A 14,957-nucleotide genomic window follows, 5' to 3' on the forward strand; every position below is an offset into this window, starting at 1 on the left:
TTCATTTGGTCTCAATACTTTCCGGAAGAAAAAGAGGGCGTAAACTTCCGTCCCGCCCGACAACGGCCCGCTCAGTCACCCTATAATACCATTGGACTTGTCATTCCATCTTCCCCATCCACCAGAACGTGGGTCCCCTTGGGAGGCCTACCTCGAGGGTTTATCTAAACTCTCAAACGCAATTGCGCACCGCCCCCCTCTTCACTCCCAATCTCTTCTATTCCTCTCTCTCTCTCTCTCTCCCTGTGCCCACATAGTATCGTGTTCATAGGTCAATTTCTCGCCAGAAGATTCGCCGATGGAAGACGCAGACACCCTGGCGGAGGATTCTCCGCCCGTGGCGAAGCCACCCGACGCCCCAGCAACCAAGCGACGCCGGCAAGCGGCCGAACCCACGGTCTCGGCGGAGCTTCCCCTTGCCAGAACTCGACGCCGCGTCGGGGCTAGGGTTTCCACCGACACCGAGAAGCGATCGATGGCCGCAGCTCCACTTCCTGAAACGGTGGGAGGAGGAGGAGGAGGAGGAGCTGGGAGGGGCTCGTTTCGAGCTGGGGATCTGGTTTGGGCCAAGTTCAAGATCCGCGCTTGGTGGCCAGGGAAGGTCCTCGATCCGACTTTGCACGCCGGCGAGGTCAAGAGACACGGCGGGGGTCAGTCCGTCCTCGTTGCTCCCTTTGGCGATGCCGCCGTTGCTTGGTTCGAGCCGTCTCAGCTGAAGCCGTTTGAGGAACAATTCCGGCAGATGATGGAGCAGAGTAGTTCCACTAGCTTTGTGTATGCTGTCAAGGATGCCTTGGTCGAGACGGAGAGGCAGTTAGGGTCGGAGATGTCTTGCTTCTGTTCGCCGGATTCGAATTCTGAGGTCGCGCAAGGGGTTGGCAAACGCTCAGTCGCTAAGTATTCGCCTGCCCAGTTCCATGAGCGACTACTCGATGCTGCTCGCGATGTTTTGGGTGCTGATATGCTTGAGGTTGTGTTGCTGCGGTGCTGGGCATTGACTCTTCGACGCGTGACACAGTGTCCAGCCGACCTTCTGGAGAAGGATTATCCGGATGATCCGCTGCATGGTCCGGCTTCTGACGACACTGAAGTGGAATCCGAAGTCGGATTTAACAGGGCAGGGAGAGGGCCAGGGACTTCAGAGGTCTCACAGCAGAAGAAGGAGAGAAGTATTGCTGAACTCATTGCAGATAAAGGTTCCGAAATAGCAGAACCTCATCGTAGTATGGTGAAAGCCGCTAGCTTTCATGAGTTGAGTCCGTCGTCATCATCAGATTCCCAAGAGCATAAGAAGAAGGGTGAGAAAAGCAAAAGCTCTGAGGTTGGAAATGGTGTACTTAGGGTTCAAGAGGAGAAAGCTATCTTCATGGACAAACCTGATCCCTCATTGTCAACTGATAAACAAGCAAGCAAGGGTGAGAAAAACCAGAGCTCTGGTGTGAAGAATGATGGTGTTGTAGCTGAACAAGAGACAAGGTCCAGTGGACGGGAACGCAAAAGAAGCAAGTACCTATCACCTCCCTACACTTATATAAGTGCATATCATAAGCGCCCAGTTTCATTCAACTATGAGCCAACAGAAAGTCTGAACAGAGGTGCTGAAGTTTCTCAATCATCCTTTACTGGATCCCCTCAAAATATAGTGAACATTAATCAGGTTTCGAAAAAGGAAGCTGGTAAGACTGATTCTGCATCTAATCATGATATGGGTTCCACTAGTGGCATCCTATCAGTGTTCCTCTCAGCAGCTATGGACCCTTTGTCAAGGAAATGGAACCAATCGGCCAGTGTTGTCAGGGACTTCTTAGAAAAGTTTAGAAGCTTTGTTTACTCAGATGGTTCTGACTTCCATAGTGACCAAAAGTTCCTCGATGATTTGGGTAGCAATGGTGAACGGTCTACGGAGGCCTACATGAATAATAGTTCAGGAATTGATGATACTGATGCGAAGAAGAATAAGAGAATGAATTTGGTTGGTGATAAGACTCCAAACGGCCATATTCCAACTGAATCAGGAAAAGTTCAAAAGAGAAGGAAGATAAAGCATGGTGATGGTGAAGCTGGTACTGAAATCTCAATGGCCACAGAAAATAGTAGTGCAAATGGCACAAAACTAGTTAACTATGCCCAGGAAAGGAAAATGAGCAAAGGAAATAGTGTTAGTGCTAAAATTAAATTTGATTTGCATCATGAACTCAGAGGTAATGCGGAAGGAAGTAAATCGAGGAAGAGAACAAACAAGGGCAATGATACATCTGATGCTGAAACTCGATTAGATACTGGTGCTGGATTTGCTGGTCAAGCTGAACCTAATAAATTGGGCAGGAGGACCAAGGGTAATGGTGGCAGTAAACCTGAATCAGCTTCAGAGATGGAACACAAACCCACAAGTTCTTCTGAAGAAGATAGATCAAAGAAAAAGAAAGAGGAAACTAACTATGAAACTCCTGCTTATCTGCTGCTGAAATTTGCCCCTGGAACTGCTTTGCCATCTAAAGGTGATATTATCTCAAGATTCAGTATATATGGGCCTTTAGACAAGTCTGATACAGAAATTTTGCAAGGTTCTCATTGCATTCGTGTTGCGTTTAAGAGAGGCATGGATGCAGAGAAGGCCTTAAAAAATTTAGATGGTAGTGGATCCTTGGAATCTGCGGTCACAAAACAGGAGCTACATTACTTTTCAGGAAATATAAGCTCTCAATTGCGAACATCCACCGTTCTGAAAACTCCCCTTCCATACATAAGGAAGAGCCTTGAGAGGATGATTTCTAAGCTTACTGAATTCGTGGAAGCTGAGAAAGATGTAGGATCTTCCAACATGTTGAGGCCAGAGATAACAGATAATCTAGTGGATGAGATGGATGGCCTTCTGAAGAAGGTTGATAAGCTTCTTACTGGACCTTCTGTTAGTACTTAATTTTAGTTTACATAATCATACGTCTCCTCATCCTCTACTCTACGGTTTTTATAATTATGACACTGTAGACTGGTTTGAGAGCACATAGACTGTCTATGTTGGCTTACAACATTCACTACATATATTGATGTAATTATGGGAGCTTCCTTTTGGTATTTTCACTGAGAAATTTACCTATCAATTTAAGCCTTCATGATCATCAGGATACGAGTCCAGAACTAGCTGGTGGGCAGTTCATGTTATAATATGACACCAAAATTCATTTGTTTTTTGTTGATAACTTCAAATGCCCTTAGATATGAGTTGCTGCTGGAGGCTATTGTGCATGTTACAGGTCACATATCCATTCCTAGAACTTCTATGTCTCTTTTATGCGTCTGTATAAGGAATATGGTGCAGTGACCTTCCATGTCACACAGGGGATTAACCTAGGCTTGGTATTTAGTTCATACACAATATAGTTTCTTTGAAATGTCATGAGTTAATAAAGTGTAATCTAAGGTTGCATATTTTTGTATAAATCTTCTGGCACAAGAACTTCTTCCAGCATTTAATTTTCTACTTTAAGTGACTAGAAAATGATTATTGGACTTCGATGCCAGCATCTAGTAAATACGGGCCTGCAAATATTTGCCATGATTATCTCCATGTAATCACATAGATAATCCACATTCTTCTACGTCTCAGATCTGACTTCTGTTTAGTGGTGAACCTGTTATTGGATTTTTCAATATCTGTTATATTGATTCACACAAAAGTCGGATGGTAGCAATGCCTTGAGAATGATTGAGAAAGCATGCAGTATTTTTGCCTATGATGTGTTGGTATTATGTGTCTCATATTGCTATTGCTTTGTATACTACTAAGGTAATTATATTCCATGTACATAATTTTTTATTATTCTTTCAAAAGGATAGAGCACCTGATGAATTTGATTATGTCAGCCCTTGTAATGATTAGGATTTGAAATTTTTTTCAGCAATTTCCTATGAGATTAATTGATTAATTTAAACAATTTCTCCATTTAATACTCTTGCAAGGCTGATTCATTCAGGATGCATATCAGTTTCATTAATGTGACTTTTGGTGATATATCAACTGCTAGATCCTCTGATTCATGATATGGATTTGATGGAGACTAAGGTAGAATTACTTCTCGGATGACTAAAGTTTGTCTTTGAGAATGTTGAGATCGTGCAATCTTGAAAAGAAGTATGCATATCAGTTTCATTAAACTGCTAGATCCTCTTATTTATGATATGGATGTGACGAGACTAAGGTAGAATTATTTTTCAGATGATTGTTTGCTGTTATTGTTTGCGAAAGTTTGTCTTTGAGTTTGTTGAGATCGTGTAATCTTGAAAAGTGTGCAGTATTTGTGTGCGTGTGTGTGTGGAAGTCTTTAGAATTTTGAGGTCTCACTTCCTCATGTTTGCTGTGTTTTGAGGTCTCACTTCCTCATGATAGGAATTGCAGATCATGTTAGCAAATGCATTTTCTTTTGTGCATGATCGACTTCTCTATTATACAAACTCATTTCGTAGTCGGTAATGTAACATTTCGATCAGTCTGTCTCACGTCGAAAGTGAGATAAGACAAAGATTGATTTATAGACAAAGATTGATTTATAAAGATTTGATAGGTATATTGTTATTAATTTTGATTTAAGCATTTTAAATTAGTAGTTTAGACTCAACGAAGTTATCATGTTGATTATCCCATGATAATTGATATTAGGGTCGATCTAGTATTGAGGCAATGTGTGAGGATCGAGTAGGAAAGGGTTATTAGTGAATGGGTCATAAGACGTATCATGATAAGGAATTACCATCGGATTATGCCTCATATACATCGTGGTGGGTTTGATCTGGGCTATGTTGGGTCTTGACGAAGACGTCAAGCCCGGGGGGGTGAGGGAGTTTATAACACCTCGATTAGTCTTTTATCGAAAATAGGCTAAGAGAATATGTTGAGTCTTGACAAGTGCATCAAGTCCTTAAATGAGTGGAGTTTATAAGCTAGGAGAAAGACTAAATGAGTGGAGTTTACCTTTGAATCCTAACTTTTAATAAGAGATCTTAAAATCTTATTCACAAATTTAAGATTAGTATAGTTTTTACCAAGAGTTTTTAATATATTAACAACATTCATAAAATGGATATACATAATATTAATATATTTACTTGATTTTATTTTAAATAATTTATAATTATAAATTAAAATATGAATCTAAATTTTTTAATTCAACTTGTGTCTTCACTTCAAGTAGGTGTTATATATCAGTATAATAGGTAGAAAATTAATTAAATTTATTTTTATATAATGTACAAAATAAAACACTTATAGTTTAGCTTTAGTATTTAAAAAAATATTTTTTAAAATCATTTTAAAAGATTTTTAAAAACTAAATTTAATAATATTTCATAAATTAAAATTTATATAAAAAAAATCTTCATTCATGTTTTTTAATATATATAATTTATTCAATTGAATATGAGAGTACGCATGAGAAAATATCTTTCTTAATTATTTAAAAATATTATTTATTTTCTCTTAGATATTAATCAAAATAAAAGAACGTGGTTCTGATACTAATTGTTAGAACCTTAATAACACAAAAAGATGAATTAGTATAATATTATTTTTAATTAATTTTAAAATTCGGTCTATAAATAAATATATTTTGAAAACTCGACCAAGTTAAAATTATAAGAGGCAAACCATTCATGTTTTTTATAAGAAAAAAATATTTTTTTTCAAAATAATTTAAAATATTTTTAAAAACCAAACTCAATAATATTTCATAAATTAAAATTCATAAAAAAAATCTTCGTTCATGTTTTTTAATATATATAATTCATTCAATTGAATATGAGAGTACGTGTGAGAATAAAACTGCCGCCTCATCACAGCCATTCATTCATCCACACTCTTCCCTCAGCAGCACTCGAAGTCAAAAACCAAAAAGATTCAATGTCTCGGCCGGGCGATTAAATACGAAACAGTCGTTTCCCATTGGCTGAGAGCCTGTCGACCCCACATTCTGAAAGCACGGACCCACGAAGGTCGAACTCAGATCTTCTCTTAATCAACAAACATCGAAATCCTTCCGTCAAAATAAATAAATACAAATTAAATTTCCACCTGTCCTCTACAATCTACAGTCTCGCATTTGTTGGCTCTCGAATCCATTCGTTCACATCCACGTCATCAAGACACCGGAGAACACGATTCACCGAGTCAAGAGGACGAGTCAACCCATCATACTGTACCTCTTTCATCAAGACACGCTGATAAGATCGATCTCTCTATCACAGGGAGAAGAAGAAGGAGAAGGAGAGAAGCACTCCCCCTTTCGACTCGTTCTTCCTATGCGATCTGTTCTCTCTATCACAGGGAGAAGAAGAAGGAGAAGGAGAGAAGCACTCCCCCTTTCGACTCGTTCTTCCTATGCGATCTGTTCTCTCTATCACAGGGAGAAGAAGAAGGAGAAGAAGAGAAGCACTCCCCCTTTCGACTCGTTCTTCCTATGCGATCTGATCCGACTCGAGCTCACCGCAACAGCGCGATTTCATCGAATCGGGTCAGCGTCCACATAGCATCATCCTCTCGTTACACTCTGGTGTTGTCCCATCTCGTCATCCAACGAGTTGATGTAGGCCTTTCCACGAATCATAAAGCGTGCGATCGTATATGGCTCGATTCAATGCACGAGATATAAACAATATTATACGAGAAATTAGTGATACATACAATGCATGGCCTCGATGAACTTGTCCGATCATGGGACAAAAGACAACTTGCTGCACGCTTCGAATGAATCAATTTGATTTGCCTGGTCTGATCGATCTAGAAGAAAAGAAAGGAAGACATGACACATTTGATCAAAACTGGGACTTGCATGAAACAGGTTGACACCACCTTTTGTTTCCTCCTCTCTCCACAAGCTCCTCTTTGCTCCATTTTAGCGTGTAGGGCCGACTTGACAAGAGTGGAGCACTGGATTGAAGGGATAAGGAAGGCTTTTACCATTTGTTTGAATCCATGGGACTGTCAAAGCCTTTCTTTCCCCTTTTCATCTTGATGATAAGAACAGGAGGACATGCTATGTAGGACTCGAGTGACCTCAAACCGTGTGCTTAACGTACGACACATCAAATCCATTCCCATAATCGATTCATCAGACTCACCTGTTCCCTACCAAATATATGATCACCGTATACCGGATTAAGTCTACACTTTCTGCAGACTTCAGACTGCAGCTTTGCCTCAATGGTGACACTGCATGCCTTGTCTTGATGCTATCGCTTTTAGCTCCATTTCTCAGATGGGTACTCTTCCCGCAGTCGCTGCTGCAGTCACCAGCTCGATAGCTTTTCTCTTGCAAGCATTGGGACTGCAGCACCTACTCCAAATGGCACCAACCTGTGTGGGGACGATGGTGATGACAGTGCTGTCAATGAGGGGTTGTGTTAACCTACTCGACATGTTTCCCTTCCATGGCAATATCATGGGGATGGGATCATGTACGCTATAATGCATGCACCTCCTGACGTCTATATCTGGAACACCGCGCGCAGGCCGCCATTTACTCCACGTCGAAGCAGCTTGCGTCGTCCTCGTCTCTCTTCTCTTGGAAGCAGGTGGACGGATGGGGAGGTCGAAGAGCGAGGCCCCGAGGAGGCTGCGCTTCGCGTCGCCCGACGAGGCCGGAGACGACGTGGAGTGCAGCGGCGCGTCGTGCCGGTCGTGCGCCGCGGTCATGGTGGCCGACTGCGTCGCGCTGGGCTGCTGTCCCTGCGCGGTGGTTGACGTGCTCGCCTTGGCCTTGGTGAAGGTCCCCTGGGCGGTGTCGAGGAGATGCTTGGGGATGCTGAAGAGGAGAGAGGGGGCTTCGCGAAGACGAAGGGTGAGAGATGAGGGAGGAGTAGAGAGGATGAGGAGGGAGGTGGTGGTCGAGGGAAGGGAAGCGAAGAGCTTGGAGAAGATGAAGCGGTGGGCTGACGTTGGAGCGACGGAGGGGGAGAATGGCCACGGAGATCAACGATCTGACGCTGATAAGGTGTGGATGGAGCTGTATCAGATCGGGCACTGGGGGTTTGGTTGTCCTTCTCGGGAATTCAGGGGAGGGGCAATTAGGGAAGACACGTAGGTCGGAGTGCCGGAAATGCCCCTGCCAAACAGCAGGCTTGATAGACGACCGGAGGGCACCGATTCCTCTCTAATCCCTCCTGAAGTAGTGTTATATATGTAATGGAATCCACGCAACTCTTTTCGAGTCTCCACGTCTTTGATATCGTAGCAGAGTTATCTGTTCAAAGGTTTCGAGCACCAGTAATCACACATGTCGGTGCATTCATGAGCCTATCAGGTATTCGAATGTGCTTCTCCCGGAATGTACACAATGTGTAGGCCTACTACTCCTGCGAGATCGAGTAGATATCGTATGTACACCTCCTCCTCCTGGAAGAGGATAGCCTCGAGAGCTTCCGGTTGGAGAGCTCCACCCATGTCGGGCAATCGGCGTGGGCGTCCCTGGATACCCTGTTCGGAAGACCCAGCTGCCGCTCTAGTTCGGCGGCCTCTTCGCCGCTTCGGATGACATGATCGTAGCAGATGTATCGCCCACAAGCGGTGCTGCTCATTGCCTCGTACACAGCTACGTGAGCCTCGGCTACCTTCTCCACGTCGATGGTGGCGAGCAGTCCCTCCGTGAGCATATCTTGAGCTCCTGCAGGCATTTCCAAGGAGTGAGATGTAGGATCCTAGAAGGCGACAGTGAGATGGGCGGGGGAGTGGCCTCTGGCCTTTGAGGTAGGCGATGGAACTGGTGGTGTTGCGACGAAGGAAACCAGGTCCGGTGACGAGGGCGGGGCATACGGTCACCAGCTTCACATCCCTCCCACGTGCCGCCCTCCATGCCGCTTTCTCTGCCATTGTCTTGCCCAGCGCAAACCATAGCTGCCATTGTTCAAAAGAAGATCAATTCAGGTGGTAGATTGCGTTCTAACAAATAGCTTCTTATCTGAATGGAACAGTTGATCGGAGCCCCCTCTTTATCATTTAAACCTCATGCTCGAAAGGAACCAACGAGAGTTTCGTGGCCCTTTTTTGTGAAGGTTGAATTGGCAAGCGTTCGATAGAGACCGGAGAGAATCAATTGTCTTTGTGCGAGTCTCTCACCTTTTTATCACGACACACTCTCTGATCGCTCCAGCAGTTCTCGTCCACGATGGTGGGGCGACGGCTACTTCGAGGAGTGCTGTTCTCTCGCCAAACGCAAGCCAGAAGCGAGGAGGTGAAGACGCATCTTCTGACCGATTGGGTTCTCACGCAGGCTTCAACCACTAGCTCGGCTGCTCTCACCTCCATTTGGGCCATTTGCTTCTGCAGACTCATAGGAGCACAACAAAGATTAGTTTCACATGCAAAGAATGTGACCTCCTTACCTGCCACAAGCTTGATCCAACGAAGATGAAAACAAAAGCTTTCCTTTCCCAGTTGGACGCTCACAAAGGAGACGAGGACATCCAGATAAAGATCAAGGTCTAAACCATGTTCATGTTCAAACTACGATTGAAGCAGACTAAAAACCAATACAAGTCGTTGCTTCTTATCCAAATCTAATACAAGAATTGCTGCATTTGTCAACTTGATAATGACAACACAAGTATACGATAATATAATGGGTAGGTGAATACGCTGCTATTTGGAAGCCAAATACTATGACCAGTTTCTATTATATGTGGTAATACAAGGAAAAGGGATGGCGGCTCACCGAGTAGCCAGAGAGACCCCCCGGATCAACGACGCTGGAGGTGTGGAAGACCCCGACGCACCCATCGAACGCCCGGCACAAGCTGTCCAAGTCCATCACGCTGGCCATCACCGCCCACACCCCGTCCCTGCCCATCTCGCCGAACATCTCCGTCTCCCTCAGCTTGTCCATGTCCTCTGCAATCCAAGCGACCAGCAGACACAGCATAGTCAGCAGCAGCAGCAAGGAAGTCACGATGGACCCCACTCCATCTGCCATCGGGGTTTTGTTTGGACAAAAGGCAAATAATATAGCGCATCGTTTGGTGGCATACGTGTTTCCAATTCGTAATTCTGCGAAAATGTCAAGATAACTATTAAGGTGACGAGTAGCTATCGCCCAAAGTGGTCGAAGAAAGCAACACTAACAATGACAATCTCAGGGTACCGCCAACGGCAAATCGGGCACGTTCGCGAATCTTAAAGCAACTCCGTCTCCCGTCGAGAGGAAGTCGAGAAGAACGAGGGGAAAAAAAAAATCGAGAGCATCGGCGTGGAGATCGACGAGCATCAGACGGTTAAGATCGATAAATCAGGTGGTAATGCGTGTGAGAGAAAGAGAGATGGATCGAGGGATGGGAGGAAGAAAGCGAACCCTGGGTTTCGAGGGCGAGGCGGACGGTGTATCCGCGGTCGAGGAGGTGGTTGACGACGGCGAACCCGACGAACGAGATCCCCCCGGTGACGCACACCGTCCGCTCGTCGCCTACCCCGCCGTCGCCGTCCGCCCTCCGCTGGACGCTTCCCGACCCCGCCTTCCGCACATGGGCCCTCCCGATTCCGCCGCTCCGCAGCAGCGCCTCCCGCATCTCCTCGATCTCCGCCTCCAAGCTCTCCGTGCTCCTTAGCACCCCCATCTTCTCCTCCCCTTCCTCTCCCTCTCCCTCTCCCTTCCGGTTTGATGTTTTTAAGGTGGGGGGTTTTCCTCTTCCTCTTGGCGAGAAAACAAAAAGGCCCTTATTTCTACCGCTTATATAAATAAGGGACCCTTGATATGTTCACACCCCGTAAAGGCAGAGCGGCTTTCATTTCGGCTGGCTCGGCTCACGTCAATTGGCGGAATCATTTTCTTTTTTCCGAGCCAAGTCAAGAGAAAATTTTGCCTCCATCCAAAGCTCAGCCACGCCGGCAGGATTCAGTCGCTCGATCAATTTGAGAATCCCATTCTTGGCTTCAACCCATCGGTTTGATCTCGCTCACTTTTGTCATATGTCGTGGACGTTGTTTTCGGAGCGATTCCATTGTTCTAAATGACCAAATCAAAGTAAAAAAATATATATAGTATTTCGATATTTTTTTGAATTCGAGTTTGGAATATCGATTTTTGTTTTTTTATAGTGGGAAACGTCGTTATAACGCCTTTTCCTCATTCCTGTCCGACCTGTCTCAACTACCAATGCCGGCAGGTACGGGCGGGGCCCACGGACAATGGGAGTGCCGGCCGAATCCACTCAGGTGAGCGCGTACGTGATAACGTAGGATCCATGTGTGTGTTTATCGAGGCGAGCGCCGCCTGACCTCGGCACGGCACGGCTCGGCTCGAGTCCCACAAATGCCGCGAAGGGGTCCACAGAACAAGGTGCTCGTCCTTGAGCCGGCCCGATCGAACCGCCGCGGGAAGCCGGCGAAGGGCCACGCGTGATGCGCGGAAGAGACCCGACCCGGCACGATCGATCGATGACGACGATGCGATGCGAGCCTCTCGATAGGCGTAACTACCACCACGCAGATGCGTGGCGTGTAAATATCCACAAATCGAGTGGGGGAATGAGAACAGAGAAGACAAAGCATGTGACGTTAAAAGAAAGTACAGCCAACGGGGAGCGTCGGTGACACGTGCCACTAGTACAGCCACCTATCGGAAGTAGCTAAGTGTGGCAGGCAATGGTCTTAAAATAGAAAAAAAAATCACAAAATTACCAATAAAAATGAAATAGGAAAAAAATAAAAGACGAATCATACAAGAAATAAGCCACCTACTCATACGAACCATCTGTCCCATGTCCGAGTTGCCCGCCTGAGTGCGACGAGTCAGTAGATGGTGATGTTGCGGGTAACAACTTTACGTCGTGGCCTCGGGGTCAACGTGGCTGGTTCGGGTCCGAATGAGCGAGGGTCTTGTTCGGCATCCCTCTGGGTTGCCGAGGCGGTCGGTCGTGCTGATCGGGTTGCGTCGGAGCTCGCCGGGCTTCTCCGGGGGATGGAGGTTCCTCGCTTGGGTGTTCGAGGGGAGGAGTTCCGTCTTCGTCCCTGCACACATGTCGGGTCGGGAGAGCTCGACCCGACCCCTCCGACGATCAAGTTAGTGGATAGTCGCATGGGTTTTTACCTCTTTCCTTCCCCCCCCATTCTCGTTCAGAACGCGAGGGTATTTATAGGGAAGCTTACTGTTTCCTGATGTGCCCGCTTGCAGTGGGCAGGCTCGTACTCCTGGTAGCGTCTGACATCGGTGTTGGCGTGGCGTGAAGGATCGAACCTGAGCAGGATGTTGATGTGCCTCGGTCGGCGTTCCGATCCGTGTTGACCAGGTGCTGTCAGGTCAACAGAGGCGCGAGGCGTCAACTGACGTCACCCGAGTCTTATCGCCATGATCACCCTCGTCATATTCCCCCTCCGAAGGAAGCTATGCGTCGGTTGTTGTAAAAGGGGAGGTCCGAGGCATGACTTCAGCTTTAAGAAACTATCCCTGCTGGGATGTTGCCGGTTCGTTACTAGGGGTGTGGGAATTGTGGAGTTTAGTAACTAAGGAGGTATGGATGCGCAGCAGTGGCCCTAGGCAGTATGCGACCGGGGAGCATGACTCAAGCCGCGCAGAGGTAGTGGTCTCGGGCAACATGCAGCCGAGGAGCACGACTCAAGCGGGCAGGCCGCGCAGAGGTGGTGGTCTCGGGCAACATGCAACCGAGGAGCACGACTCGGGCGGGCAGGCCGCGCAGAGGTGGTGGTCTCGGGCAACATGCAATCGAGGAGCACGACTCGGGCGGGCAGGTCGTGCAGAGGTGGTGGTCTTGGGCAACATGCAGCCGAGGAGCACGACTCAGGCAGGCAGGCCATGCAGAGGTAGTGGTCTCGGGCAACATGCAGCCGAGGAGCATGACTCAGGTGGGCAAGCCGCGCAGAGGTAGTGGTCTTGGGCAACATGCAACCGAGGAGCACGACTTAGGCGGGCAGGCCGCGCAGAGGCGGACTCGGGCAGACTGCGGCCGAGGGACACGGCTTAAGCGGGCAGGCCGCACTGAGGTGGACTCGGGCAGTCTGCGACCGAGCCATGTAGATAAAAAGGGGGTTAGGTCGGAGCTAACCGCGAGTCGGGAGGCGGTCAGGTAGATACTGAGCCTCTGCTCGGAAGAGACTGAGGCAGGGCCTAGATTCTTTTTACGAGGACTACATCGGATAGTCACCGCGGGTGCTCGACTTCTTCTGTGGAGCCCGCTGCCAAAAGTCGCTCCTTCTCCTCACGGCCACCCAAGCTCCGTCGCAATGTACTGGTTAGCCCGCTGGAGCATATCTGGTACTGTGGTGGGGGGTCACTCCACTAGGGACTAGAGGAATCTGGAAGGTCGCAGGCCTATCATAAACGCCTGCATTAATAGAGAGGGGTGAGCGTTCGGCAACTCCCAGATTTGTGTTGTAAAACGATTCACAAAATGGGAGAGGGGCTCGTCCTCCCTTTGGTTGAGTCCGAGGAGCAGTGCAACGGACGGCTTTGGCCGGGCGTAGGCCAAGAAGCTAAGCTCGAAGTCTTTGACGAGCTGATCAAAGGAGGCGATCGTCTCGGTCTTTAGACCGCTGTACCATGTGCGGGCTTGCCCCCTCAGTATCGTGGGAAACGCCCTGCACATCAAAGCGTCAGAGGTTCCATACAGTGTCATTTGGGCACGGAAAGCGGCTACGTGGTCCGCTGGGTCGGTGGAGCCATCATATGCGTCCAAAGAGGGGAGCCGGAAGTTAGGGGGAACCGTTTGATCTTGTATCTCAGGCGCGAATGGAGACCCTTGGTGTGCGTCCTCCCTGAGCTCTCCCTTTGACCTGCGAACCTCCTTCTCCATTTCGTCGAGCCGCTGACTAACAAAGCGTCGCTGAGCTTGCAGGGAGTCTATTGAATCTGAAGATAATGCCTCGGGTTACGGGCGACCGCTCGGGTTTGCCATCACTCGATCCTCGAGTGGGGCCGATCGAACCCGAGGCGAAGTGGGGAGCTCCGGAAGTGGCGTGTGGGCCCGAACGGGCGACTCATGTTGCCGCAGTGATTGGATCGCAGCGGGTGCACCGAATGAGAAACGAGCAGGATAATGGTTTGCACCATACCCGTCAGAGCTCGGATTTGATGAGCGATGGGATGACTAGGGCACCTTCGGGCGGCGACCAGCCCGGGTCGTTGAATAACCACCAATGGCACTCTGAGGTCGCGACATGGTGCTCTTCTCGAGGTTGGTCATTCGGGGGGTGATCCCTTGTGGCCCCGATCAGGTGTCACCCTCCAGCAACGGGTTCGTCTGAGTCGATTTGTCAATCCCTCGACATTCGGCCCTCCTTCTAGCGCCAAAAATATTGCGGGTAACAACTTTACGCCATGGCCTCGGGGCCGACGCAGTTGGTTCGGGTCCGAATGAGCGAGGGTCTTGTTCGGCGTCCTTCTGGGTTGTCGAGGCAGTCAATCATGCTGATCGGGTTACGTCGGAGCTCGCCGGGCTTCTCCGGGGGATGGAGGTTCCTCGCCTGGGTGTTGGGGGGGAGGAGCTCCGTCTTCATCCCTGCACGCAGGTCGGGTCAGGAGAGCTCAGCCCGACCCCTCCGACGATCAAGTTAGTGGATAGTCGCAAGGGGTTTTTACCTCTATCCTTCTCCCCCCCATTCCCGTTCAGAACGCGAGGGTATTTATAGGGAAGCTTACTGTTTCCTGATGTGCCCACTTGCAGGGGGCAGGCTCGTACTCCTGGTAGCATCTGACATTGGTGTTGGCATGACGTGAAGGATCGAGCCTGAGCAGGATGTTGATGTGCCTCGGTCGGTGTTCCGATCCGTGTTGACCAGGTACTGTCAGGTCAATAGAGGCGTGAGACGTTAGCTGACGTCTCGCGAATCTTATCGCCCGAATCTTATCACAATTATTAAGCTGATGTCACCCGAGTCTTATCGTCATTATTACCCTCAAGTCTTATCGTCATTATTACCCTCATCAGGTGAGGAGCTTCACGATGTTACAAGAAGAGGAAGAGTG

The 14,957-nt window shown here is 47.9% G+C and overlaps 2 protein-coding genes and 1 pseudogene across 5 annotated transcripts; 2 read left to right on the top strand and 1 right to left on the bottom strand.

Moving 5' to 3' along the window:
* Window positions 1–298: 298 nt before the first annotated feature.
* Window positions 299–2,920, top strand: LOC135649992 (PWWP domain-containing protein 3-like). The gene has a single exon (XM_065169017.1). It carries the CDS (start codon window positions 299–301, stop codon window positions 2,918–2,920), a length of 2,622 nt encoding a protein of 873 aa, XP_065025089.1.
* A 4,555-nt stretch (window positions 2,921–7,475) lies between these two features.
* LOC135649993 (uncharacterized) lies at window positions 7,476–8,073 on the top strand (annotated as a pseudogene).
* A 98-nt stretch (window positions 8,074–8,171) lies between these two features.
* LOC135582225 (cinnamoyl-CoA reductase-like SNL6) lies at window positions 8,172–10,676 on the bottom strand. 4 transcript variants are annotated; one of them, XM_065166325.1, is made up of 5 exons: window positions 10,332–10,471; window positions 10,012–10,030; window positions 9,699–9,874; window positions 9,104–9,307; window positions 8,172–8,881 (listed from the first exon to the last, which is right to left on the bottom strand). In XM_065166325.1, exons 3-5 carry the CDS (start codon window positions 9,867–9,869, stop codon window positions 8,288–8,290), a joined length of 969 nt encoding a protein of 322 aa, XP_065022397.1. In that variant the 5' UTR covers window positions 9,870–9,874; window positions 10,012–10,030; window positions 10,332–10,471; the 3' UTR covers window positions 8,172–8,287. The 4 variants fall into 4 exon arrangements, with proteins under 4 accessions (XP_065022397.1, XP_065022398.1, XP_065022395.1 ...); XM_065166326.1 differs by lacking the exon at window positions 10,332–10,471 and adding an exon at window positions 10,106–10,318; XM_065166324.1 differs by lacking the exon at window positions 10,012–10,030 and having other exon boundaries at window positions 8,243–8,651; window positions 8,728–8,881; window positions 10,332–10,674.
* Window positions 10,677–14,957: the final 4,281 nt, after the last annotated feature.

Source organism: Musa acuminata, chromosome BXJ3-9, assembly GCF_036884655.1.
Source record: "Musa acuminata AAA Group cultivar baxijiao chromosome BXJ3-9, Cavendish_Baxijiao_AAA, whole genome shotgun sequence".
Taxonomy (NCBI): Eukaryota; Viridiplantae; Streptophyta; class Magnoliopsida; order Zingiberales; family Musaceae; genus Musa; species Musa acuminata.